Source organism: Mesoplodon bidens, assembly GCF_964165515.1.
Source record: "Mesoplodon bidens genome assembly, chromosome: 16".
NCBI lineage: Eukaryota > Metazoa > Chordata > Mammalia > Artiodactyla > Ziphiidae > Mesoplodon > Mesoplodon bidens.
The window spans coordinates 46339959-46365336 of NC_138173.1; the positions used below are offsets into that span (position 1 = coordinate 46339959).

The 25378-nt window shown below is 42.1% G+C and overlaps 2 protein-coding genes across 8 annotated transcripts in view; both read left to right on the top strand.

Moving 5' to 3' along the window:
- Positions 1-25378, top strand: part of FZD6 (frizzled class receptor 6) — a 282950-nt gene that overhangs the window by 221800 nt on the left and 35772 nt on the right. The window lies entirely within an intron of this gene.
- Positions 23834-25378, top strand: part of RIMS2 (regulating synaptic membrane exocytosis 2) — a 568944-nt gene continuing 567399 nt past the window's right edge. For all 7 annotated transcript variants that reach the window (XM_081258177.1, XM_081258180.1, XM_081258182.1 and 4 more), the window contains exon 1: positions 23834-24035. In XM_081258177.1, coding sequence (XP_081114303.1) covers positions 23860-24035 — 176 coding nt within the window. In that variant the 5' untranslated portion in view covers positions 23834-23859. The remainder of the gene's footprint in view (positions 24036-25378) is intronic.

The following is a 25378-nucleotide window of genomic DNA, read 5'->3' on the forward strand; positions in this document are numbered from 1 at the left end:
CAATTTTTGTGAATCAAATAATATTTTTCATTCATTTAACAAATACTTATTGCTCTCCTACTATGTTCCAATTATGGCAGAAGATACAAGCATCTTTAGGGACTTTTAGAAACACCTGCGAAATAATCTGTTGGAAGGTAAGACTTCAAGCAGGTTGAAGACTCAGGTATTATTATCTAGAAACTGAAGGGACACACTAGTATTTGAAGGTAGGAGAGACCAGGCTCATCTTTTACTTAAAAATTTTTAAAAAATCAAATCTGTTTTTAAAAATGAAATTTTACTTCTATCAAAGTAATTTTTATGAGCTAAATAATAACGAATTCTTAGGTGAGAGGCTAAATTATTGTAACAAAAATAACCATGAATACAAAGGCTGAAACAAACTAGAAATTTATTTTTCTCTCGTTTAACAGTCCAGGAGGGTGGGTAGCTCTGCTCCAAAGGGTCATCCAGGGACCCTTCTACCATGTTACTCCCAAATCCTCTAAGGTAGTTTTCTTTTCTGCGTGGTCGAAACTGGCTCACCGCCAGTAAGTCCATGTTCCAGCCTGAAGGAAGAGGAAAAGAAGAGAGGAACACCAAGCAGCTTTCTTTTAAGGACATAAATTGGAAGGAGCGATGCCTCTCTTTTCATATCCCGCTGACCGCTTTAGCACAAAGGGGAGCTAGGAAGCAGTCTTTAACTGAACAGTCACATGTCCAGCAAAAATTCAAGAGGTTCTATTACCAAAAGAAAAAGGAGAAGAATGAATATTGGGGACAGTTGTAGTCTCTGGCTTAGGTACTGGAGAATTTCCTTGAATGACGATGATTCTTGGCTATCCATTCTTATTTAAGAGTGAGGCACTAAGGACCTGATTTGAAGATTGATTTGCGGTAGTGAGCAGGTGGGAATTAGGCTTCACTGTTGGTTCATTTGACAGTTAGACAGTTTTTTCCTTGTATGTGTGAAACTCCTAAATGTCAATATTTGTAGGGCTTTTCTCTGGGACTTTTCAGTTTTTCCAGAAAATAGTCTTCCAATTCTGCCTAAGGACAGATGTATTAGTTCCCTTAGGGCTACGGTAACAAACTACCACAAACTGGGTGGCTTAAAACAATGGAAATCTGTTCTCTCACAGTTCTGGAAGTTGGAAGTCGGAAGTCAAAATGTCATCAGGGCCATGCTCTGAAGGCTCTAGGGAAGACTCCTTCCTTACCTTGTCTTTAGAATAAACTTTTTTTCCCCATCAAAGTAATTTAAAAAGCTAAATAGCACTGAATAAGTAGGTGAGAGTCTAAACAATTTTCACAAAGATACCCCCAAATACAAGGCTGGAGGATTAGCCATTGTATTTGATGGCTCCCAGCAATCCGTGATTGATAGCTCCTGGCAATCTTTGGAATTCCTTGGTTTGTAGCTGTATCACTCCAATCTCTGCCTCCATCTTCACTTGGTCTTCTGCCCACGTGTCCCTGTGTATTCTCTCCTCCTATAAGGACACCAATCATTGGATTTAGAGCCTACCTTAATCCAGCATGGTGTCTTCTTAACCTAATTACATCTGCAAAGATCCTATTTCCAAATAAGTTCACCTTCTAAGGTTCTGGGTGTACATAAATTTTTGGAGGACACTTGTCAGTCGACTACAATAGGTATTGGTGCCTATTGTCCTGGAACCAGGGCAGGAGAGGGGGGTCCATTAGATTGGCTTAATCTCTTCTGTTAGCTCTTTGTCTTCCTACTTTACCCCCAAGCCTGACAAAAGTCAGAGGCTCTTTGGTTCAGCGTCCCCATATATCTATGGTATCGTGGTGAAAGTGTTTGGGAATATGGTAGGGGTGGAGGATGGGTGGTGGTGGTGGATATGGAGTCATAAATTACATGGGGTTGAAAAGAGAACCTAGGGAGTCTAATCATTTTCTGTCCAGATTTTTCAACCAATCCTTCTTTCAGCCCCAAACCTTACCTCTGCCATTTGCTGTATCTTGGACCTTCAAGTTGAAGCCTTCCCATGGTTCTAAGGTTAAATCTCCTTCATTCTCTTTAATATCCTCCCTTCCTGAAGCTCCTCCTGCCCCCACCAATTTCACCCCCAGCAAGCACTTAGGTTTTGGCCTAATCCACTCTGCAAAGTCTGTTGCCACTTCTTCATCCTTCCCCATGGTTAGGCAGATGTTCAAATTATATGAAAAGATACAAGAGGGGCTTCCCTGGTGGCGCAGTGGTTGAGAGTCCGCCTGCCGATGCAGGGGACATGGGTTCGTACCCTGGTCTGGGAAGGTCCCACGTGCCATGGAGCGGCTGGGCCCGTGAGCCATGGCCGCTGAGCCTGTGCTCCACAGCGGGAGACGCCACAACAGTGAGAGGCCTGTGTATGGCAAAAAAAAAAAAAAAAAAGCAAATTGGTAGAACAGTATGTAAATTATGATCTCATTTGCCTTAAGTACATATTGTATATGCATAGACATATTCTGAATGATTTTGGCAGAATCCATTGATACCGGCTACCTCTGTAGAGTGAAACTGGGGATAGTGTGACTGGGGATAAAGAGGAAAACTTTTGAATTTTCTTTTGCCATGAGTATAGTTTATTTTTAAGAAGCTACTTAATATAAATAGTAAAAACTTACACCACACCAATACTGTATACATTTCTAAATTTGTACAAATTCCTGAAAATTTTTCCTAAATCATAATATTTAAATTTCAGTTTTTCTGTGAGTCAAAGCATTAAGAATAAACAAAGGCCCAACTCATTTTATACAACACTGGAGGAAAAAAGGAGTTAAAAACATGGCCCCAAGTAGCTTATAACCTTCCTAGTAAAGCTTTAAAGAAAGAAATATTTCTTACTTGCGCTAACTATAAGGAGAGAACGATTTCAGAAATAGGACGCATCCGTGTTGTTACAGCCAGAGTAACTGAAAAAGGCCTCTTTCTGGCAGTGGGATTTGAACTGAACTTTGAAAATGAGACAATTTAGTGAACAGGGCAGCAGCAAGGTCCTTTCAGCAAGACACTGGCACTTGCACAGTCAGTAAGGCAAGAATGGGCTTGGGATTGTGGGAGAAGTGCTTAGATAGATGTCCCTGTCTGAAATGAGTATATGTTTTAGGCGGTATTGGAAAGTAAAATTTATACAAGGAGAGTGGATTTGGATGGTGGAGGGCTCCTATTTCTCCGAAAGAGAAGCTTGGCCTTGATACTCTAGGCAATGTAGATTCTTGAGAGGATGAATGGTGACATGATGGAAATAATTATTAGGAATATTAATCTGCTGGCCTTAATACAAGACAGATTGAAGTCTGGTGAAGTGGCAGTTGAGAGGGAAAGAAAAAAGAGTAGAGAAAATGGTGAAAGTAGAAAGAATTTAGTGACAGTATAGATATAGGGGACTCAGTGGAGGAGTCAAAGGTAGTTCTCATTTCTTCTGGTCTACAAGCCTAGAAAAATTGATTAAAATACTCAAGGCTCTAGACACTGTTAATTGGTTTATTGAAGCTAATGAGGACCATATTTCTCCATCCTTTATGTACCTCCTGGGTATAATTTCTTCCCTTCAAATTCAGGAATATATATAGATAAAGATTTTTTTCCCCAGTCATTTCTTCTGCCATTTTTTTCTCAGTTATATTTGTAAAGACCCAACCCACAATTCCCCCTGATTTCAATGCTATTTCTCTTTTATTTTAACTCCTCTAAACTTTCCTCTAACTGAATTTTATATCTTCTTTTACTATCTCTCAATATTGTTTCAACTCTATTAAATCTCCTACTCCCAATTATTACTACATATTTGAAGCCATTAGGGACTTATCTTTGTACCAGCCTAGCACAGCATCAAGTGCAGTAGAAGATAATCATCAGGCACCATGGGGCTCTATAATTAAATTGATGGTGATGGTACTAGCCAAAGATGTCCCCATGTCTTTAGTCTTGTTTTACTGAGATTTTCCTCACTATTTTTCTACCTCCTTCTCTTAGGGAAATTACATGAGTTAAGAGTGCTTAACTCATGCTTAAGAACGATCTTATAAACTTTGTGAAAATATGTGTCACGATGCTGTGTCACAACCCTTTTCTTATAAAAGCTAAAACACAAAACCTTCTGAAGTTTTGTCAGTGAAAATTCTGGAAGGAAAATCTCTAGGAGGAGAAGCCAAGCAAATGACCCTAATTATTTCACCTCCATTTTCATCTTCCCCTGGGAAGATTTGTGCTGTCCCAATTTGAATTATGCTGGGTACCAAACTCTGGTCCAAATGTGAACAATATTTCCTTCCTTGGTTCTCCTTAGGACAGAATAAATAAGTGGTCATTTTGAAAACTTCACTAAATATTAAGATAGAACAAAAAATTAAAGGAAATAGCAAAAAAAACCCCACCCCACCTCAAGCATAAAAGATGTGTTTTTGATTATGAAATAATTATAACCATACAGAAACCTTAAAGGATTCGATCAATTTTGCAAGCATGGTTTCCTTGCCTTTCATCTCCCTCCTTCTATATGACAAGGCATCTCAGTACCATCACAAGAGAGGTGTTTTCATCACATACTGACTCATTCTTGGACTAAGGTACAGGAGACTGGCTTAAATGTCTCAGATTAATTGGGGTCTTCTTATGCAGTTCAGGTTTCTAGCCTGAGGTATATACCTTATCCATAGTGGATTATCGGAATTATTGGAATTCACACAATATCTAAACCTTTCTGGCTGAGGTTAACAAATCTGCCAACTTCTTGAGCATTCTGTGAGGAAGTGATCTAAAGGGTCATTATCATCATCATCACAAAGTGACTTAAATCATATCCCTATAACACATACACAATAACAAAAGAATAGTCCTTTCATAGAAACACATGGGAATGAAGAAGGAAAAAACATCAGCAATCCTGTAGCAGAAAATTATGACCTCCTACACTCAGCATTAAAAAAGGGTTTAGTCATTTTTCTTCTTTTTCTAAAAAAGTAAAATTAAATTAAAAGATAAATTAAAACTAAAATGAAGATGATCTAGGATTTGAAAATGTGATGTTTTATCACTAACCAGATATATTTAATTTTTTTCACTACTTAGGTTAACAATAAAGGCTAAAAGCAAAAGGAAAAAAAAAACCTCAGTATTTTTTTTTTAAGAAGATGTTGGGGATAGGAGTTTATTAATTAATTAATTTATTTTTGCAGTGTTGGGTCTTCGTTTCTGTGCGAGGGCTTTCTCTAGTTGTGGCAAGTGGGGGCCACTCTTCATTGCGGTGCGCGGGCCTCTCACTATCGCCTCCTCTCTTGTTGCGGAGCACAGGCTCCAGACGTGCAGGCTCAGTAGTTGTGGCTCACGGGCCTAGTTGCTCCGCGGCATGTGGGATCCTCCCAGACCAGGGCTCGAACCCGTGTCCCCTGCATTGGCAGGCAGATTCTCAACCACTGTGCCACCAGGGAAGCCCAAACCTCAACATTTTAAATGAGGAAAATCACATTCCTATGCTTAGATGTTTTTCTTTCAAGTGTCAGGATTTTAGAGTCAAAATATTTCCTATTAATTCCTGGTTTATTAGCAGGGCTTATTGATTTTTAATTAGCTTTAATAAATATTCAGTGGTATAGAAAGCACTATGCTAGTGAATAAGTGAATAATAAGAATAAGGCATTTCACATACCTTCAGGAGTTCAAAATTCAGTGGGGAAGACAGAACAATTATTGAAACTATTACCTAAAAATGCATTTTTTAAGGTTTGAGAAAGAGAAACTGCAGTAGTTATTTGCATACTTATTGTTTATTGAAACTGTTTTTAGAAATGAGGTTTTTTTCATAACATGTTAGTAATTCTCACCTCTATACTTTGCTATGTTGTTCTGGTGAATCTGACTTTATACAAAGAAACTTCATTTGATTTAGCATTATTAGGAGAATACTTAATAGAGAGAAAGAAAGCATTAAGTGAGTGCTAATGATCTCAATTTATAAATAAAAGGTTGCCTCACAATTAGCTGGATTTGCTTTCTTCTTTTGAAATGCAATGATTCAAGGAGAATTTTTCTAATTATTTCAGATCAGTCATATCTAAATTAAAAATGTAAATTAAAAGTTAAAATGCCATCCAGCTGCAAATCTACAAGCAACAGTTGTACTGTGAAGCCTTTATTATTAGAGACATTAGATACACAAATTTCAAGTCATAACATTTCAATATAACATACTGTGTGGTTTCCATTAATAAAATATTTTGTATAGAAATAGCAAAACATTTTCATACAAAGCAGTGGGTCTGTCATCACATCCATTTGCAAAAGATGAAGACTGTCAATAATTAGTCCTGTCTGCAAGAGCATCTTGGGTTCTAATGGTTAGGGGAGCAATAAAGAGGTCAAGGGAGCAGTTATGAAGTAAATGAACGGAATATGTTTTCCGTGATACCACGTGAGGAGAAACACTTCGCGAGATCCAAAGGAAATAAGAAACTTAAACTGAGATGATCAAGGCTAAGAAAGCCACTTGTGGAGGCATAAATATCATCATCAAACAGAGCTATTAGAAAATCATATTGGCCTCAAATCTGAAAGTAAAAATGGGATTCCTATCACTCCCCTAATCCTATTTTGGGGAGTGACACTTCCTGAATTAATTTACCCAGTGATCCATTACCTAGGTTGTTCCTCTCCCCCAGAACTGTTCCCACCCCACTTCTTTCAACCACCTAGTTCCACTTTCCAAAGCACTGAATCCACCATTCAACTATTTTATCCTTCAGGGAGTGCTCTCTATATGTGCTTAGTGCTGAGTAGGAATATAATGTCCCTGACTTCAGGAATTTTTAATCTACTGAGAGAGGCAAGACATATACATAGTATAAAGCAAGTCAAAGCAGTGTTTATAGAAACTAACATCGTCAAAGAGATAGTCTTTAATTGGGCCTTAGGGATGGTGGAGTGGACATTCTTGGCTCCATAACCAATATTCGTTATTTGCTTTCTCACTATTAACAGCATTCAGACTTTAGCTTGGATAATATCTTCTACCATAAGCTCAAGTATTTGGAGGGAACCTGATCCCACCTCAAGTTTCAGGGGGATTTGTGGTTGGTTTAATTTCATCACTGGCACATTCCATTTCCCCTGGTCACATCATTGGTTGGGGCTGAGGGTGGGGGATGGGAAGAGGAGACTATGACCCAATCAAGGTGAATTTCAGGACTCTTATTTGGAATACTGGGAAGAATTTCTCCCTCAAACAACAGGGTGCATGAATATGAAGCCTGGAACAACTAGAGCCATTGTTTTCCAGGTAGTAAGTCAGCCAGAGGGTCAAGGAAATATACAGACAAGGGCACTGCCAGGAGAACTGCAGAGAAACAGAGGTGGAGCCACTGGATCCAGCCAACCTAAAACCTGCCTTGGGACTTCCCTGGTGGTCCAGTGGTTAAGGCTCCGCAATCCCAATGCAGGGGGCCTGGGTTTGGTCCCTGGTCAGGGAACTAGATCCTGCATGCTGCAACTAAAGATCCCGCATGCTGCAGCATGCTGCAATGAAGATCCTGCATGCTGCAACTAAGACCCAGCACAGTGAAATAAATAAATAAATAAATATTAAAAAAATAAAATAAAACCTGCCTTGCCACCAGGCCAAACATTTCCTTATTGTTTAACCTAGTTTAAGGTTTTTGTTTGTCCGTTTGTTTTACATGTAGCTGAAAGCCTTTTGATTTCAAATAAGTAGACAAAAGAGGCTGACATGTTCCAGGCATAAGTGGCATTGAAGAGGTGCAAATAAGTCAGAAAGCCCTTGAAGATAAAGAGTAGACCAGCATGTTCGGGAAGGAGGGTCTATAGAATGTAACAGTAAAGACAAGTGTAAAAAAAGTGGTTCAGAGGTACATGCAGAAAAAGTTAAAACTCTGGCTACAGATTTTGGACTTGTTTTGTAGGCAGGATCAGTTGTTGGATTTTGATTGGGTAATGTAAGAATAATAAACATTTATTGAGCACGTAACAATGTACCAGGCATACACATGTATTACCTCATTTAATTTTGAGCTCTTTAATGAGGTGCTATCTGTTTCCCTGTTCAACAGATGAGGAACATGCTTTGTAACGTGGCTGATAAGTGGCAGAGCTGAGGTTAGCGTCCTTGCATTCTGACCTTAGAGCTGGCACTCTGAACTGTTGCTTTAGTCTGCCTCCTACGTGTCATAGTAAAAGGGGTGTTTTTAAAGGTTGTTCTGATAGCAGGGTACTGAATGACTTGGAGGGGAAAAGTGGAATAGACTGAAGCAAGGGGAGACACTTCTGGCACAGAAGTTTAGAACTGAAGAGAACATAGTGACAACCTTGTCCTGTCCATTGTATCTTTTTAATTTTTGGCTGTGCCACACACATGCCATGCAGGATCTTATTTCCCGGACCAGGGATGGAACCTGCACCCCTGCATTGGAAGAGCAGAGTCTTAACCACTGGGCCGCCAGGGAAGTCCTAGCTCTATTCATTTTATAGAGGAGTTTGGGGCTCAAAGATTGTGATACCTAAAAGGACATAACTAATTGGTGGTATACGGAGTCCAAGTCCAGTGATCTTTCTCCGACTAGGATATTGCAATTATTTGAGTGGGATGTGATAATAACCTAGGTTAGAGTGGTGGTAATGAGAATAGTTTATGGGGTATCTCTGAGATATGATAAAGAAATAATTAATAGTATGCAGGGGCTGATTACATATAAGAAAAAACATAAGGAGTGATCACAGATGTTTTCGACATTCCTGCCACAGAAGATTTGGGGCTGGGGGGTGGGAGTGGGAATAATGATTCCAATGACAGAAAAATAGAAGTTGGAAAAGGAACTTTTTGTTGTTGCTGGGGAAGGGATAGTGGATAAATTCTGTCTTAGGCATACTAAGTTTGAGGTGGTAGTGGAATCCTCAAGTATAAATACTTCATAGACAGCTGAGAATGAAGAAGTGAAATGAGAGTTTTAGATATTAGTTTCATTGAGGTAGACGTTGAAACCAAAATTTTGTCATTAAACATCAAGTGAGAGTAAAACAAAGTGTGGGCATTATTATTACTATTATTATTATTTTGAATCTCCTGCATCCACCTGGGGTCCTTTTACTTGAAAAAACATTAGGGGAATAAACTTTCAGTTATTTTGAAAAAACTTTTGAAATGTTTCTACTGGATTTGAATAAAAATCTTCCAATCAACAATGGAGAAAGGTAAGCAATAACTTGCTTAAGGTTGTACCTTATCATGGTCATGAATTCAATATGTATTTGTATATTAGAAACTCTATTTATAAGGTAATTAATTCCTATGTGTGTATATTTTAACAGTAGGGTGGCCAAAGTCCTTCCACTTTACTTTTGGTACTGCTTGCATTTTATGAAAGATTCTCATCTATAGCTTTAGAGTAAAATATGAATATATCCCAATTATCCTTATACCATCAATTCTTTTTGAACCTATTTCCCCCACTTTTTGTGGCTGCGGTAAAAAGTAAAATTTACCTTCATGCCACCATTTTCTTCCTTATGCTTGCTCTAATGTGATTTTTATCTGTGAATCTGAAACATCATTTGCTCATTTTCACATTTCAGTGTTTTTTCTTATCAAGAAAAAATGGCTTGGAATGTAAGGATTTTAAAAAATAAGTTGATATAAATGAGAACTAAAAAGTTGTCTTCTTTTTCTGCTGACATTGTAAATATTATGGTTATTTCCCCAACATCTATTTCAGTCTTCCCCTTTTATGTGGGAACCACGTGGGTTGGGTAGGCGAAGCCTCTTGCTAGGATGATGGATTCAGGTTAGTCACAGCTAAGTTAGCAGAGCGTGGACTGCCCTGGCCCCAGGGATGAATGAGAAGTGCTCTAATCAGTGCACAGTTTAGAACTTCTGTTGAAGGGATATTGGAGCAGACTAGCTTAGGTATGAAGAGGCCCTGATTATTTTTGTCAGCCATATTATGTCAGTGGAAGTAATCATTGTTAAAATAAAGTCAACACCATGTACAGATTTAGAATGAAACTGAGTCCTTGATAAAACATAGCTAGACTGCTAGACCAATCAATTCTGAAACCTTATCCACTTCTGGATTTTCTAGTTAAATGAGCCAATAACTTTCCTTATTTGTCAGTTTGTGTCGAATTTTTCTGTATACATCACTGAAAGCATCCCATGAGGTAAAGCATTCTTTCTCTGTTGGTAAGCTTACTGTTGTTACGGGGAAAAGTCCTGGAATAGACTCTTTCTTTAAACCTCTATACTCAGTTTTTTATTCTTGGCTAAACTACTCATGACAGTTGCACAAGGCTTTAAAATTGAACCTTATTTACTTATTGCTTACATATGGGGAATAATGTATCTTTTATCAGTCTCACAGACTTACTTAAAAATGAGCTCATTTTCTCAAGGGTGTTATGATCTTGAGACGTCTTCTGGGATTTTCAGACCTTGGTGTTGTTTCTCAAAAGAAAACAATGTTGTTGAGTCTGCCAAGATCTCTTCACCTTCAATATGGTTTTCAAACATTCCCGTTCCTTTCTTTCTTTCTTTTTAAATGTCTTTTCAGGTCTTCTGCCCATTTTTATTACTTTTTTTCAATTTGAATTTCTTTTTTAAAAAAAATTAATATTTTATTTTTGGCTGTGTTGGGTCTTCGTTGCTGCACGCAGTCTTTCTCTAGTTGTGGCGAGCAGGGGCTATTCTGTTGTGGTGTGTGGGCTTCTCATTGCGGTGGCTTCTCTTCTCTAGGCACGTGGGCTTCAGTAGTTGTGGCACATGGGCTCAGTAGTTGTGGCTCGTGGGCTCTAGAGCACAGGCTCAGTAGTTATGGCACAGGGGCTTTGTTGATCTGTGGCATGTGGGATCTTCCCGGACCAGGGATCAAACCCGTGTCCCTTGTATTGGCAGGCGGATTCTTAACCACTGTGCCACTAGGGAAGTCCTGTTCCCTTTTCTTAATTCATTGTCACACTTTAAAAAAATACTAAACTATCTTACAAATAAACAAAGAATAAAGATAATGGAATATTTTTCCTAATGTTGACTCCTTGCAATACAGATGCCTAGATGAGCCTCTATTGGTGCTGTCCAATAGAAATTTCTTCTGAGATGAAAATGTTCTATATTGATGCTGTGCAAAATGGTAGCAATTAGCCACATACAGTTATTGAGCACTTGAAATTTGACTAGCGTAACTGAATAATTTAATTAAAATTTTTTTTATTGAAATATAGTTGATTTGCAATGTGTTAGTTTCAGGTGTATAGCAAAGTGATTCCGTTTTATATATATATATATATATATATATACAGTAGATATAGATATTCTTTTTTTGATTCTTTCTCATTATAGGTTATTACAAGATATTGAGTATAGTTCCCTGTGCCATAGTAGGTCCTTGTTGGTTATCTATTTTATATATAGTAGTGTGTATATTTTAATCCTAAACTAATTTATCCCTTCCCCCCTTTCCCCTCTGGTAACCATAAGTTTGTTTTCAGTGTCAGTAAGTCTATTTCTGTTTTATAAATAAGTTAATTTGTATTATTCTTTTTAGATTCCATGTGTAAGCAGATATGATATTTGTCTTTCTTTGTCTGACTTACTTCACTTAGTATGCTAATCTCTAGGTCCATCCATGTTGCTGCAGATGGCATTATTTCATTCTTTTTTTATGGCCAAATAATATTGCATTGTGTATATATACTACATATTCTTTATCCATTCATCTGTTGATGGACATTTAGGTTGCTTCCATGTCTTGGCTGTTGTAAACAGTGCTGCTATGAACATAAGGGTGCATGTATCTTTTTGAATTTTAGTTTTCTCCAGATATATGCCCAGGAGTGGGATCACTGGCTCATATGAAGAACTGATTTTTTCTTTTTTGGTTGTGCCATGTGGCATGCAGGGTCTTAGTTCCCCAACCAGGGATTGAACCCATGCCCTCTGCATTGGGAGCATGGAGTCTTAACCACTGGACTGCCAGGGAAGTCCCCAAGAATTGAATTTTTAATGTTACTTAATTTTAAGTAATTTAGTAATAAATTAATATAAATTTAAATTTACTAGCCACCTGTGGCTAGTGTGGTTCTGGCTAGTGGCTACCATATCAGACAACACAGCTCTAGATCAACCTTAGACTATTACAGAGTTAAATAGAAAAAATGGCAAAAGATTGTTGTAGCCAAACAAGTGTACTTTTTTTGGCTGCACTGCATGGCTTGTGGGATCTTAGTTCCCTGACCAGGGATCAAACCCATGCCCCCTGCAATGAAAGCACAGAGTCCTACCCACTGGACCGCCAGGGAATTCCCAAAACAGGTGTACTTTTACAGTCTTTTCTTATCTTTGGGATGAAGTTCAACATTGATTTAAAGAGATTTTATTCGTTTAAATCAAATTAAGTGATAGGAATTCCCTGTCGGTCCAGTGGTTAGGACTCGGCGCTTTCACTGCCATGGGCTCCAGTTTGATCCCTGGTTAGGAAATTAAGATCCCGTAAGCCATGCAGTGCGACAAAACAAAACAAAACAGACAAAACAAAAACAAAAACAAAAACAAAAACCCCAAACACCAAATTAAGTGAGTTTACTGGATTCTTTTGTGGACTCTTCTCTCTCCCTCACCTGTCCCAGCTGATTGGTCACTAAGTCCTATTCTTCCTACATCTTCAGAATATCTTAAAGATATTACCTCCTTTCCATCTGCATTACCACTGTTCAGGTCCTATCTGACCTTTATTATTTTAACAGCTTCTCAATTTTTCTTTTTACTACCATGCTTCTCTCCATTTCACTTCCTACCTTTTTATAGAGTAACCTTTCCTAAAAACAATCTTACCATATCACTTCCATTCTTTAGAATACACTTCACACTTAAAATGTGGTCCATGGATCAGCAGTATAGGAGGCATTGCCTGGAGCTCATTGGAAATGCAGAATCTCTGAGAAGCAGTTATAGGATGAAGTCCAAACTCTTTAACATATCATAGAGGTTCTGGTCTAGCTCAGTTTCTGGCATCATCTCCGGCAACTACCCCTTTCCAATCTCTTAAAACCAATATTCAATGTTGTACAAAATAATTTGTAATTCTGAGTATTCACCTTTGTTCCGCTGCCTAAAAAACTTTTTTGCTCTGATCTTCAATACCCATTTGAAATTTCTCTTTCTATGGTTTCTCATAAGAGTTAGGTGTTATCTTCTTTGTACTCTACAGAATTTTATAGATACTTCTCTTACAGCATGTATCAAATGGGTTCTAAGTACTTGTGTGTCTCTCATACTACACTGTGAACTTTTTGATATAGACATTATTTTTCATATAGTCATGCTGTTCTCAATAGTTCCCAATCCATGCTTGCTGTTTGAATGATATGTTTTAGAAGAGAGTATTAGATAATGGCAGTATTTCATACAATGGCTGCATTCAAAATGTAGAAAGAATCCTTATACAGGATTTTTATTTTACAAGAGGAAAACTGAAGCCCCCAAAGTTGAATGACTTTCTCCAAGTTATTGGCATGGTGACATTCTTCTCTGCATATACTAGGCACTCCACAAAGTATCCAGCCAATAAATATGATAAACTATTTTTCTCTCTCTGGTTTTTGGATGAACTAAATTTCCCTTGACTAAGTAAGGTAAAGACTCTAATAAACTTGGATTATTCTCTATCTCTTCTGCTTATCTTTTCCTCACCTTTCCCTTGTGGGAAATGACAGGACTCTTTTCTATCTCCTCTTCACCTTAGTGTTATATGACGCTAATCAGAAAGATAGTGAAGTAATTAGGGATACAGTACCATCAGTACACAGCTGATAGTAAGCTTTGCATCTCCTTTCATCAGATCTAAGATGCGGTTTCTTGAATTTCACAGTGTCTGGCAGAGTAAAGGACATGGACGAAAGCAGTTGGATCAGGCACCATCTTGATAAGACCAAAGCAATCCTCATAGGCAGAGGGAGACATTTGAAGTATACAGCAGTCAGTTTACATTGCAAAAGATCAACCCACCCCTTGTCTCTGAAAGCCACAGTACTGTGGGAAATCTTGGATTGCAGGCTATTCCTACATGATTAGATTTTGGTCAGATTTCTACAATCCCTTCCTACATGCTATCAAATAAAAACCATTATATTTTCTTCTAGTTGGGAAGCCTCCTTTGACTTTATCTTCTTGCACTGTATTTCAGCCTATGTTGATGACTTCTATATCAATTATTTATTATACTTGGCTTACAAATCCTAGGCAGTTTGATTCATTTTGCCATGTTTCTTTGTTAAAAGTTGGGCTCTGTTTTCCTGGTATTCCTTTTAGCTATTTCTGGATTCCAGCTGGGGTAAAAATCTTGTCCTAGGGGAGAATATGATTTAATTAGAGTGATTTATTTTTTAAAAATTTACTCTTTTGTAATGGAGAACTCACTAACTCTATTTCAACCAAATTTATTAAATGTCTACCATATAGTGTGGTAATTACAGGATGGTTATGACATAGACCTTTCCTCTGGGAAATACTGTTTGAATTGTATAGAAATTTCTATACCCATTATGTATTGTACACCTGAGCCTAATTCATATTACACTAAGTATAGCATGACTGTAAAATTTGAGGTGCAAACTGGGATACTTTGAAAGGAGTTGCAACTAATAATTACACCTGATCAACAGATTAAACAAGGACTGTCCTGGGCAAACTGGGATAATGTTGGGCAAACTGGGATAATGTCAGGCAAACTGGAACATTAACAAAACATTTGTTTCTGTTATAGTATTTTTTTTGCATTTTAAGTATTATAGTTATTAGGGAGCAGGTTGGGTTAAATATAACTATTTTATGATGCCTATTACATGCCAGACACTACAGTAAAGTATACTCAGATTTTAGTCAGGAAAACAGAATATATACATATAGCTATATTAAACAATTGTGTATAGTGGCATGAATACTGGATAGAAAGTCAGGATACCTAGAATGAAAATTTGCCTTGAAATTCAATCTCTTCCTTTGGTCGAATCACTAAACCTCTCAGGCTGTCTTCTTACTTATAAAATGGAATGATACTTATTCTTTGTAGGATGGTGTGTGAAAGTGATAAAACATGTGAAAGCAGCTAACATACCATCTATCCAACAAATAATGAATGCTTGACAATGAATGTCGACTTTGTTGATTTTCTAGTTTAATGAAAGGCAGCTAGAGTGGAAGTTAGAGACTCTTATTTTCTTTCCAAAAACTTTTATTACAAAGAATTTTTTACTATCATCTTCCACGGCCAATTTCGCCCCATGCACACCCCGATCCATATTATTTTGAAGCAAACTCAGATATCACATAATTTCATCTATAGGTATTTTAGTATGTACCACTAAGGAGTCTTTACTTTTTTAAAACATCATCACAATATCATTATTAACCAAAGAAAGCAAAAATAACTCCACATTATCATCAGGTACCTAGTTACTGTCCAAATTTTCAGTTCTCTTATAAAAGATTTTTTACTCTTTTTTAAAATCAAGGTCTAAATGAGGTCCACAAATCCTTGCACTTTGTTGATGTCTTTTAAGTTCCATTTAAAATATAGATCCCCCCTCCATCTCTTAATTTTTTTTCCTTGCAATATATTTGCTGAAAACGCTGGGTTTTAGGGAAATCCCTGGTGGTCCAGTGGTTAGGACTCTGCACTTCCGCTGCTGGGGGCCCAGGTTTGATTCCCTGGTCAGGGAACTAGGATCCCACAGGTTGTGCAGAATGGCCAAAAAAAAAAAAGGAAAAAAACAACAGTTGGGTTTTGCCCTGTAAAATATTCTATAGAGTGTTCCACAGATTGCAATCCCATGGTGCAGTTTAATCATGTAATAAATTTTATTTGATATTAATACAAGTCTTGTTCAAGTAAGCTCTGTCATTAACATGCACATTTGTATGTCTTGTATGGTATCTCATATATTGGGTCTACTTGCAATTTTCAAAGATTCCTGTGGTTGTCCTACAATGTGCCTGAGTGGGATAGAAGCACTGTGTTTAAGAGAGCAGAGACTAGAATTGAGACACTTCATTGTGAATTCTGGTTCCACCACTCACTAGTTGTCTGAAGTAAGCCTCCCTTTTTAGGTTTCTAAAATGGGGTTAATATCTCAGTGGGTCATTGTTAGGATTAGGTAAGTGAAGCGCTTAGCATGTTATCTGACACACAGGATGCTCTTTTTTTTTTCGCGGTACGCGGGCCTCTCACTGTTGTGGCCTCTCCCGTTGCGGAGCACAGGTTCCGGACGCGCAGGCTCAGTGGCCATGGCTCACGGGCCTAGCCGCTCCGCTGCATGTGGGATCTTCCCGGACCAGGGCCCGAACCCGTGTCCCCTGCATCGGCAGGTGGACTCTCAATCACTGCGCCACCAGGGAAGCCCAGGATGGCTCTTAAGTGTTATAAATATTTTTTACAATGAGGATAGTAAAATTTGGCCTTGAATTTACAATGAAGTTGGGGAGATGGAACAGATACAAAAATTAAATAAATATAAATAAATATAGTCAAAGTGGTCATGGGAACTGAGACTTAAAATAGAACTTGATGGAGGAATAGTTCTGAGAAGAGAGTTTTATTATATACCTGCTACTCTGCATGATGCTGTAAGCCCAGTTGTTCAGTCCTCACACCCACACTAGGAGGGAACATTTCTTACCAGGTCATGCGTGAGAAGTCTGAGGCTCCAGGAGGTCACTGTCTTGTTCCAGGTCACCAGTTAGTGGGGGACCATGGTGTAGTTTAATATGTTCCTCTGTTCTCAGTATTTCCTGTAAATTGGTAGGTGGATCTAGAAGATGCTGTAAATTCAGGTTTGATTTTTTTTTTTTTTTTTTTGGCCAGACAACTTCACAGGTTGTAGTTTTTCCATCAGGAAGCACATAATGCCTGGTTGATTATCTTTTATGATGTCAGCAGCTGTTGCTATTTAATTGATATTTAATGCCTAGATGTATTTTTTCATTAAGGGTTTTATATTTATTTCTGATCTTATAAAATTCACTTGTTTTTTTTACTTCTGAAAATGGTCAGAGTTGTCATTAAGATGAAGATATAATTAAGAAAATAGTTACATCAGTTACGCCTATATGTCCCAACCTCCAATACTGTCCTATTTCACTTTAAAGATGTGCTCATTGATTGCTAGGAGGGAATAAAAATAGAAATAACTTTATAATGCTATTAGTGAAAGATGATTAGAATATGATTTTCCCAGACCTTTTAAATATAAATGGCTCTATGGGTTTTATGACATAATAATTAAGTAATAACCTCCTATATTGCTAGATACACAAAAAGTAATTAATAAAACTTATCTACACTAACATCCTCAAAATTTTTCATTACTTCTTGGCTTCAAATACCAATAATTAAACTGTACTAATCTGTAGCTTCTTTTCTAGGAACAAACAATGTATTCTTTCTCTGATGCTGTGCTCTTTTGTTAATCACCAATTTAATATTCTTATTTTTATTTAAAATTACAGTGTGGTCCTATAGTCACAGTTAAGCACTTTGAGTTACTTTTCCAATAATGCTGATTAATTTTTGATGAACCAGTCATATCCTTCCACCCAGCTCCTTGTCAAGAAATAACATGTTGTCATCTGACAACTGGCAAAGATTAACAGTCAGCTGTGGCCACTGCACTGACTGACTCACCCAGGGATTTAAACCATGACCTTGGCCTCATTATCATGCTGTTATAATCTACTGAGCAAAATAGCCAGAAAAATAAATTCTGAAGACAGGAAGTAAAAAATTCTGCTATTTGTATCCCCAAACCTAAACCACTGCACATCTGTGTCCTTTCAGCAATTCTCTTAGCAGGTGTTTTGGAAATGGATGAGGAATTGAAGGCAGGATATTCTCCTGAAAATCAAAGCTGATCATGTCAGTTCTCTGGCTAAAGAAACCACCACTGCCTGCCTAATGCCTATAGGACAAGTTCAAATTCTTCAGCAGTGCATATAAGGTTGTAGCATAATCTTGCCACAGCCTATTTTCCTAGCTTTATCTCTTGCTGCAACTCCCTGCTTCCCTCTCTTCATACTCCAGTAACAGTGATTTTTCTCATTGTTTTGTGACTGCTCATGTAATTGTGCATATATTTATCGAGTCTTTGTAATATATGAGACAGTTTGATAGGCCCTAGGGAAACTGGAGTGAAAGTCATATTCCTTGTCCTTAAAGAATTCATGGTCTAGTTGAGGAGGCAGACAGGGAAATAAATGGCTCCAACAGTGTGTGACAAGTGCTATCTGTGAGCAGGGTATGTGCAGTGCTAAGAGATCCTGGGGCAAACAGGAGGAAGGAGGAAAAAAGGGAGGCATGAGCACATGGTGGAGAAGACAAAGAAGTTAACTGACAGAGAGGGAGGTTATGGGAGAGGGAGTAGAAAGGGTGGTCCAAGTTGAGGGAATAGAAAGTCCCAAAGACGAGAAACTACATATTCAGTAAAGTGCAAGTCAGTTGTCACGGCTGAAGAGGGGTGCGTGTTCGTAGGCTGGGTTGGAGGTAAGGCTACAGAGGTAGGAGGTAAGGCTACAGAGGTAGGCAGTAGCTGAATCCTAAAGGAACCTCTATTTGCCTTGACAAAGAGTTTAGATCTTACTTCTCTGCACCTGTGTTTCCCTCTTTCGAGGCTGCTTTTTCCTTTTCGCCCACCCAACTTAAACCAGTCATGGCAAATTCTCTCCCCAGAAATTCATTCAACAAGTATTTGTTGGAATACTTACTATATGCCATGTATCGTTCTAGGTGCTTGGGATACATGAGTAAAAATCCTACTCTGGCCCTGTGCTTATATTCTAGTGGGGGAAGTGAAAGGTTAATGATAAACGTGATAAGCTGGGATATTATTCAACTTAGAGTAAAAGTAAAGTTGGAGAGTGGCGAGTGTTATGGAAAAAAGGAAAAAGTAGGGTAAGGTAAAGGAGACTGGAGTGACCGGGGAGCAGGTGGGGCAGGCTAGAGTATTAAATAGGGTGGATAACTGAGCAGAAATATGCAGGAGAGGAGGAGTCAGCCGAGTGGATACCTTGGTGCATAGTGTTTTGGGCAGAAGGAACAGCCAGAGGAAAGTCTACAAGGGAGTAGCAGATGAGGTCAGAGAGGTTATGTGGGACTTGCAGGCCATTTAAGGAGTTTAGTTCTGACCCAGTCAAGTGGGGAGCCACCACACGATTATGATCAGTGTAGTGATGTGGTCTGACTAATGTTTTAGGAGGCTTTCTCTTTATGCTGTGTTGAAAACAGACTGTAAAGCCACAAGGATAGAAGCAGGGAGATCTACTAGGAGAAACTGAGATGATTCCAAGCATTGTGAGGCAGCCAGATCTCTTAGCAGAGTACTGAGTCCTCAGTAAATTCTAGTGATTATTTCAGTTTATGATTTTAGTTTAGATATGCCTCCTATAAATTATTTAGTAGATTACAAGTAATTAGCCCTTACTCACATGTAAAAATGAAAGTCCACATGCTTACAGTCTTCACAAACTTATGCTTCTATAGGAACTGAAGAAAGGACTTACATTTTGGAGTTAGTTTGTGGCCTGTCAAGAAGACCTTGAGAACTCAGTGAAGGAGGAAGATGAAGATGGATAGTTACTTCTAAAGGTAAATAAGAACAATGCACTTTCAACTCAACTTCAAATGTGTTCATATATTTGAGGGACATGCCCAAGTAAAACATAATGCCATACAAGATATAATGAGATGTGATAAAACATTTTAGGTAAAATACTAAACCGGAACAGAGAAAACAAAACACTTCTAAGATCCATATTGTAGTAAAATCGAGAGACCTTTGGAAGGTATTTCAGTTTTCAGCAGAGCAATCTTACTTTAAATTGGGCCTACTACTTTGAAAAGTAGCCCATTTGAAATTCTATGGGATTCTATCTATATGTTATATAAATACTGTGACAAATTTTTATTTTGAAAAGGTGTACGAGTCAGGGTGGAAGATGATTTTAAGATGCTTCCACTGCTAAGGATTCCCTTTTTAAATAATTAATTAATTAATTAATTAATTAATTATTTTTGGCTGTGTTGGGTCTTTGTTTCTGTTCCTGGGCTTTCTCTAGTTGTGGCAAGCTGGGGCCACTCTTCATCGCGGTGCGCGGGCCTCTCACTGTCGCGGCCTCTCTTGTTGCGGAGCACAAGCTCCAGACGCGCAGGCTCAGTAGTTGTGGCTCATAGGCCTAGTTGCTCCATGGCATGTGGGATTCTCCTAGACCAGGGCTCGAACCCGCGCCCCCTGCATTGTCAGGCAGGCTCCCAACCACTGCGCTACCAGGGAAGCCCTAAGGATTCCCTTTAATAGGAAAACACATGTAATTGTTTGTAGTAAAGAAATGTAAAAAGGAAACACACTTCTGCTTTATTCAGTCCCGTAAGAAGTCAGGTGTCCCGGTGGTACCAGCTCATGCACACTGAGTTTTATATGCTGGCACTGTCTCCAGGCAGGTAAGAGGCAGCGGGGGTTCTGAGAGACAGCTGCAGGCATCCAGCGCACTTTGTGTCTGGTAGAAAACAGTCCCTGGCCCAGGGTGTGACCCAGGGTGTAAAGGAAGCCCAAATCGTCCAATTTGGACAACCTCTTTTAGGTTCACAGTTTATGTACTCAAAATAAGTATGCTATTTTAGCCTCAGGGTAGTCTGTTTCTGCTTGGGTTGATAGCTGGCTGGGGAGTGGAGGTGGTGTTACTTCAAACCTGGCTCAGAAACAGTTGAGTAAGGTAGAGTGTTCCACCCATCCTTTTTGTTTTTAGTTCTGTTCTCCTTTCTTTTAAAGGAGCTTTTAGTGTATTTCAGTGGCAGTGAGGGTTTCCAAGGCAAAGGTCACAGATACATGTATTTACTGGTACCTGTCATTGCATATGAGTGGAAAGGAAAGTGTGGATGTTATTTAAAAACTCAACATTTAAATTTTAGGTAAAAAGAAAAATCAGTCTCTCTAGACGTGTTCTCTTTGTTTTCTGCTTCCCAGTTTCTCCTCCATTATCTTTTATTGTAATGCACATAGTGTAATTCCCAACCTTTACTATATATTAGTCACCTGGGGAATTTTCAAAATATACCCATGACCAGGGTCCTAACCCCAGAACCTGATTCATTTGCTCTAGGGTTACACTCAGGTGATATTTGAAAAAAGTGACCCAGATAATTTTAATGTGCAGCCAGCGTTTAAAACCACTACGGTTTCAAACAGCAGTAAAAGTATCTAGGTTCTAGTTGCAGTGCTGCCATTTACTAGCTGGCTGATCTTAGCCTTCTATTTCCCATAGGATGAGGTTGGATTAGAGGTATATAAAAATTCTCTAACTCTACAACAAAATTACATAAATTGGGATTCATATGATCTCATCAAACTAGCTCCAAAGAGATGAAAACGGAATTATTTAGAGTGTGAGAGTTTGATTTGAAGTAGGTAATATACATACATACATACATAAATAAAAGCACTTAAGTAAACTTTTCCCTCTTCCCAATTACAAGGGGTGGGAGAAAAGAAACATAAGACATTAATGCTTAGAAATCACAAGAGACTTCTGGGGCTGCTGTGTCTATCCCCAGCTCTCTTAAGTTGGGAGCTAGTCAGGTGGTACCTGGGGGACAGCGAGGAGAGAGTTTGCTACACACCAAGAAGATACATATATACAAACCCCAAAGGGCTTACACTACTCATCAGAGCATAATCTGGCCTGGTACTAAACAGAGCTAGCGTGGAACGTGGGGTAGGGGTGTGTACATATACGTAGACACACACCCGCGCACGCGCACACACACACCCCAACTCTGTCACCCACAGTGTTTGCCGAGAGCAGGCAGAAGGGCTGATCCCTGGCAACCCGCCCCCAGACCTCAACCCCACCCCTCTCCACCAGCTCCCTGTCCCGCCCGCACCCAGAGGGTTGTGGGCCGGGCCCAGCCCCACCAATAACAGAAGGCAGCGGCAGCCACGGCCATCCTCCAGGAGCGGGTTTTCTGTCCACTCTCAACCTCTTTGATCTTACCCGTCCCTGTGCTCGGAAAACCGTCCCTGTGCTCGGAAAACCGTACTCTGACTTTAACCCCATCCCCTGGCTTCCCTGCCGGTCTCCATAGACTAGGCCCTCCAAAAAGGACCAAATACAAACGAAGCCCTTGGCCCAGCAGCGGCTCATCCTCACCCTCCGGTTGATCCTTAGTCCTTTCGTGCTCCCACTCGCAGCCTCTTGTCTCTTCCTCATCCTCACACCTGTCCCAGACAAACCCTATCTTCCCCTATCTCACCTCCCCGCTTCTCCAGGCTCTCCTACTCCCTCGGCTCAGTAGCTCTCCGACCATTCTTTGCCATGGGGACCCCACGCCACGCTTATACTCTCCCTCCTTCCAGGACCCCTCCCACGACATCTCGAGAGTCCCTCCACGCGCTCACACTCTTCCACCTGCAGCCAGACACCATGCCCGCACCCCCCGCCCTCCCGTTCCAAAACCCTGGGAGCCCTCACTCCCGATCACACCCGCTCTCCGGACGCGACACGCCCCGCCGCCAGTGCCCACACTCCTAGTCTTCAGCCTCTCCAGCTGGCCCACAGGGCGCCCCCATCCACCTCGGCTCTCTCTCTTTCCTCTCTCCCGACGCCGGCTCGCACGCTCACATTCGCCACACCCCCGCCCTTGAAACTCCCGCTCCCCGCCTCCGCCCGGCTCACACTCTTAGCCTCACATCTCCCCGCCCGGCCCCAGTCCACAGATCGCGTTCGGGAGGGGTGGCCGCCGCCCGCTGGGCGTCCGCGGTGCCCGGGCCTCAGCGGCCGGGAGGTGACGCGGCCCCGCGGGAGGAGCCCGGGAGGCGGAGGGGCGGACGAGGCGCGGCGGCGGCACCGAGCGGCGGCGGCGGCAGCAGCGGCGTAGGGAGCGGGCCCACCGCACCCACTCTACGGACCCAAGGGCGGCGGCGGCGGCGGCTGAGGGACCCTGGGCGGGCGCGTGATGAGGAAGGACCGGCGCCCGACCCTGCTGTGCGTCGGAGCTCGCTTGGATGCGGGCGTTGCCAGCCGCGTAGCCCCTGGCCCCGGGACTCTCCACCGCTAGCCCTTGTCATCCCTTCTCCGCTTTCGCTTCCCCGCTCTAGCCCAGAGGGGTCTCTGGCGGCCGTCCCCTGCCCCGCGGCCCTCTCCTCGTCGTGGCTAGAGGGGGGTCTTCCCTCCGCGGCGCCGGGAGCCCTGTGACGCGTCAGCCGGCTGGACGGCTCAGCGGCTTCTCTGGGAAATTAGCCCCTGCTTCCTCCCTCCCCCCTCTGCGCCCCTCCGGCTCGCGGGACGCTGCCTCTGGGCGCTCGGAGCGAGTTCCCCGGACTCCCCCGGGGGGGGCTGGGTCGCAGCCTCCTCTTTCTTCTCTCAGGCGGTGCGCGCACCCCCCGCCCCCGCCGCGGCCGTACACACTCGCGCCCCGGCCGGCGCGCCGCCCTCCTGCCCGCTCCCTCCAGTCACCCCACCCTTAGTCGTCCCCGCCACCTTACTCCACCACCCTCCCCCGCCGCTCCGCTCACTCCGCGTCCCGGCCCGGCCTCCTGCTCCTCGCTCCCTCAAACCGCTCACTTGCCAGTCCTTCGCCCCCGGGAAGAAGAAACATTTCTCGGAGCGCACTCTTCAGCTCTCCCTTCCCCCTCGCTCGCCCTCCCCTCCCCCCGCTCTTTCTATCTTGGAGGAGGGGGGCTGTCGCCTGGGATTGAAGGCCATTGATTTGTATGTATTTGTCCCAGCGCCGGAGGCTGCCCCAGCCGCCCGCGCGGGTGCCGCCGCCGCCGCCGCCAGTGGAGTTGCCTCCCTGCTTCCCTAGGGTGGTTAGACTCCACCAAATATGTCGGCTCCTGTCGGGCCGCGGGGCCGCCCGGCTCCCACCCCGGCGGCCTCTCAGCCGCCTCTGCAGCCCGAGATGCCCGACCTCAGCCACCTCACGGAGGAGGAGAGGAAAATCATCCTGGCCGTCATGGATCGGCAGAAGAAAGAAGAGGAGAAGGAGCAGTCGGTGCTCAAGTAAGGACCTGGCTCCATCTTCCCGCCTCCCTCCCTGCCCTCCGCCCCCTCGGTCGCTGCCCTGCGGCCGCTTGCGCGCCCCGGATCGCCGCCCTCCCTCCCGCCGGCGGCGCCCGGGCCACGAGGGTTGCGGCCGGCGGCGGCCGCCGGGGCTGCTTTCTGGGTGTCAGAGCGCGGGGGTGTGTGTCGGGGAGGGAGGGCGCCGAGGCCGGCTGAGGTGAGGGTCGCGAGCCTTTGGGCATTGTAATTTTCCCGGGCGTCCTTCTGGCTTTCCCCGCGGGCCAGTTCGGCTCCGTGGCCCCGGCGGGGCTGGGGCTGAACCCAGGCTCCGCGCGTCCCTTCTCCCTTCCCGCCGCCCCCGCGCGGAGGCAGTGACTGGGGCAAGGAATCCAATATGGCCGTGCACAGGTGCTCCCCGGCCGGGACCCGGGCAAAGGCGCGCCGGCCGGGGATGAGGGCGCCGCCGGGGGCGCCTCGTCGCCGCCTCCGCAGGGCGGCTCGGAGAGCAGAGCTGCCCACTGTCGTCGCGGGCAGGAGGGAGGCTATGCGGGCGAGGGGCCTAAGCTCTGTCGCGTTTCGGGTGGGTTTGCGGCCGCCGCCATCTTCCACCCCCTCCCCCTCGGCGGGTTCTAACACCCTGCACTCTGCTGCTCTTCCTGTTTGCAACTAGTAAATCTGTTTAATCCTGAAGGGACTCTGAAGAGACTCCAGTTCCTCCCATTACTGCACTTTGGGATGCTTCCTACCTTGTGAAGTTCTACTATTCGTGCTGATAGGCTAGGCAGCCGGGATCTTGCCGAGGGTGGGACGGTGAAAGCAGCACCCAGGCACCCGCGCAGTTTAGCGGCTGTTTAACTTCAGCACCAGGGAACTGTCCGGACAGATATCTGTAGCTTTGAGACTCCTTTTCTTGTCAGTCTGGCAAAGAGATTGGTTTCTGCAGGTTTGCTTTTAAATGTTTTACGGTTATTTGATTTCTCAGTTACTACGTGAAAGAGAGTGCGCAGAAGATGTGTAACCCTTCTGATATTTTTCCAACTCAACTCTTTCATTTTTGCTTGAAATGCATTATTCATTAAGAGATTAATTTGTACAGTTTATATGCCAAAGGTGCGACAGTTATTTTCTGTGTTATCAAATATACTTTTCCCATATTCTCCACAGAAACACATAGTTGAAAGTGTAAGAGTTCCTCTAGGAGGGAACTAACACACTGACCTCTGATCATTAACTTTTAAAAACAGGTTGTTGCATTCAGTATTCTTTAGCACTTACAAAGAAACAATTCTGTCTATACATACATATTTGCATATTTTAATGAAAAATACTCCTTTAAATAATAT